The sequence below is a fragment of the Euwallacea fornicatus genome, unplaced genomic scaffold, assembly GCF_040115645.1.
Source record: "Euwallacea fornicatus isolate EFF26 unplaced genomic scaffold, ASM4011564v1 scaffold_49, whole genome shotgun sequence".
NCBI classification, from domain to species: Eukaryota; Metazoa; Arthropoda; class Insecta; order Coleoptera; family Curculionidae; genus Euwallacea; species Euwallacea fornicatus.
The window spans coordinates 638,743-642,474 of NW_027096017.1; the positions used below are offsets into that span (position 1 = coordinate 638,743).

The 3,732-nt window shown below is 33.8% G+C and overlaps 1 protein-coding gene across 1 annotated transcript; it reads left to right on the forward strand.

Moving 5' to 3' along the window:
* Positions 1 to 1,224: 1,224 nt before the first annotated feature.
* On the forward strand, positions 1,225 to 2,442 carry LOC136349736 (uncharacterized). Its single transcript, XM_066301459.1, has one exon. The coding sequence runs from the start codon at positions 1,225 to 1,227 to the stop codon at positions 2,440 to 2,442; it is 1,218 nt and encodes a 405-aa protein (XP_066157556.1).
* Positions 2,443 to 3,732: the final 1,290 nt, after the last annotated feature.

Consider the following 3,732-nt stretch of genomic DNA (forward strand, 5'->3'; position numbering starts at 1 on the left):
AATTTTCAGTTATTAAAATACGTAAAAAAATTACAAATTCCACATTTTCGAGGTATTTTCATGAGAAATAAATTACCACAGAAAATTAAAAAGAACGAGCGTGGTATAGTGAACCTGGATGATTCAGTCAACAAAGGAACTCATTGGATTTGTTATGCTAAAAAAGGGAAAAGTATTACATACTTCGATAGTTATGGGAACTTAAAACCTCCAAAGGAGTTGGTTAAGTATTTCAAGAGTGATGGACTCAAGAACGATATAAAGTATAATTATACGAGGTATCAAGCTGATGAGCAAATGAATTGTGGTCAGCTCTGTTTAGAATTCCTTTATAATAGTGTGTATAGAACTCAAGAGATTTATTTATAATTTTAATATTGACGAATCATGTCTTATAGTTTTGTTCTTACCGGTAATTCTGCAACTCTCACTGCGGAATTTAACCCTCCTATACATCTAGACGACAATTTCGAATACGTAATCGGTCTAGTCAACTTTGAAACTTTCAATTCAATTCCAAATATTGAGTCCGGATCTAATTTGTTTATTATTGATAAAGAATATATCACAATACCACCAGGTTGCTACGAGATAGAAGATATAGCTAATTATATAAAAAAGGACATTGGAGACAAAAAGACATTTGAGTTAACTGCAAACAATAACACTCTTAGAACACATCTTATTTCATCTGTAGATGTTAAATTTGAAGAAGGAACTATAGCAAAACTTTTGGGGTTTGAGTACCAGGACATACCGGCTAATACTTTGACAGTGTCTGATCACCCCGCAGATATCTTTAAGGTGAATGCTATAAATATCGATTGCAGTATAGCTGAAGGGTCTTTTCTAAATGGTACGCCAGTTCATGTAATACATCAGTTTTTTCCTAGTGTACCACCCGGTTTTAAAATAATCGAAACCCCTCAGAATGTCATTTATTTTCCCGTAATCGTTAACGTTGTAGATAAAATAACAGTGAAACTAGTTGATCAAGAGGGCGATTTGATTAATTTTCGAGGTGAATCCGTGACATTAAGACTTCATCTTAAACGCTTGGACTCACGATGGTAATTCTATATAATAGAACACCTAATTTAGATTTTGTCAGAAGGTTTAATACACCTTGTAAGCAGCAAACCCCCGATAGTACGAAACGATACACAAGAGGGTTAACGTCTTTGAATAAACAGTTTCTTGTTTCCCTAGGATTTACATTAAAAAATGGATCATATAAACGTCCAAGAAAAAGTTTTTATTGACGACTCAATTTTAAGCTGGGAAGTGCTCTCTTTTGATCCATTCAATCCTACTAAATTGGGGACAAACGATGAAATTAGAATATCCTTACAGCAAACCGGAAAATATCCCTTACCCTGCAAAAGTGAACTTTACATTGAACTAAAGGTTACGAAAGAGGATGGTACGCCACTTACAAACACATACTTGATAAATAATGCCGCGGCGTTTTTATTCAAAGAGTTGAGATATGTTCTAAATGGAGTGACAATTGACGCAGTACGAGATGTTGGTATAACAGCAACCCTTAAGGGTTATTCATCATATAATTTAAATGAAAGCGCTAAGCTTCAAAACGCGGGATGGTATCCGGTAGAAAAAGAAAAAAGCATCATGACGGACTCTAACGGAAATGTTTCTTTATGTATTCCTCTTAAGATGTACTCTGGTTTCTTTGAAGATTATAAGAAAATCATTTTAAATTCACATCAAGAATTAATCCTAGTTAGAGCTAACGATGATTCCAATGCATTGGTACAAACGGCAGCATCTACAGAAAAACCGAAACTTACGATAACAAAACTCTGTTGGAGAGTTCCACACTTAACAGTAGCAATTCCTCAGGAATTAGCACTTACAAAAACTATTGATAAAAATACTGACATCTTATTAACTTTTCGAAGCTGGGAATTAGTTGAATATCCAGAGTTATTAGAAGCCACCAGACACAATTGGACGGTAAAGACATCGACCAAAGTTGAAACTCCACGCCATGTCATACTCGCATTTCAAAAAGACAAAAGAGGTAATCTTAAAAAGGATATGAGCAAATTTGATCACTGTGACCTACGAAACGTAAATGTGTATTTAAATTCTGAAAGATACCCGTATGGTGACTTGCAACTTGATTTTAAAAATAATAGATTTGCAACCCTGTATGAAATGTTTTCCGAATTTCGTCAGGTTTACTATAATAACGCACAAGAACCGATTTTCACTCCGTCCGAATTCAAAGATAAAGCTCCACTTGTTTACATCAATTGTACTCACCAAAGAGATTTACTTCAAACTGGATCAGTCACTATGAGAGTGGAATTTGAAACTGCAGAAAAAGTGACTGATAAAACGACAGCCTATTGCCTCATTATTCATGACAAAATATTTAGTTATAATCCACTTACGAAAATTGTAAAACAGCTTTAAATTCCTACCACCACCACCACCACCACCATCAATATGTAGCGTTAAAACTTAATGTTCAGTTGAAATATTGTTTATAAAGATACTGCAAGTCGAAATGACAATTAGACTTGAAAGAATAGAAACTTTTTTAGAAAACCTACGAAATATTAAACGCCGGATTAGAGAATATTCCATCAAGAAATTTACTTTCCTAAAGTTTGAACAATTAAAAATATGAATATTCAAGGGTTTAAAGATGAAAATACCCTAAACGACTCTTTTCACATCATCAGCAGCACATAACAGTAATGGAAAAAATCATTGCATCAAAGTAAAATGTACCCTATCATCCCGTCATATATAACCAAAACATTTCGTGTGAAGATCCAAACCTATTGATGACTAGTCCAGTTCAAGACTGCTTCTACCAACGTGTGCTCTTTTAAATGTTTTATGTACAATGATGAATAAAGTTTTTAAAAATGTAAAACGCTTTTTAATGATGCATGCTACAATACATCTTCATAATGCTATTTATGCAAATTGCTATATATTCACATTGCGAAGATGTCAGCCTATTAACTGCACCAGTCTTTGCAATTTTCGTTTAGCAGGAGCAAAAGACGCATAAGTGAGCTCATTTTTCGACTTTGAACTTTAGTACTACTACTTTAGTGGTAGCACAAGGTAGGTGGTTATTTTTATTCATTAAATTAGCGAAAAGCGTATTTTAGTATTTATTAGATACGGATTTGGGAACCTAGGGTAGTTCCTCTCGATCAGTGACATTCTCATGTGGTTCGACTTCAAAATTTAGAACTACTACTACTACTACTACTACTACTACTACTACTGTGATAGCACAAGGTGGTTATTTTCATTCAATTAGCGAAAAGTGAATTTTAGTATTTATTAAATACAGATTTGGGATCCTAGGGTGCAATCCATTGTTCCGACCCAGACCTACTACAGCGGTAGTAATAGAAGTAGTTATTATTACATAGAGATTTGCGAACCGAGGGTACAATTCTTTTTTGTCATTCGAAAGTGTAAAATGAAGTTTGCCGTACTGGATATGCAAGGTTATATAATTAACAACATGTTTACCACGAAAGAACTCACCATCTACGATGGTAAACATTTGAAATCCTTTTTGTTTAAATGCCCGATTAAATTTTCTAGTTTACATGCAAATGATCGGAAAACTGCTGCATATCTCTATAACAATGTTCATGGTATTCCATTTGATTCGGGGAATATCAAATATCAGCAAATTAAAAATATTTTAGAAAACCATTTAAAAAATATTGA

Coding starts and splice junctions, on each gene's coding strand:
- LOC136349736 (XM_066301459.1), top strand. CDS start 1,225: ATGGATCATATAAACGTCCAAGAAAAAGTTTTTATTGACGACTCAATT.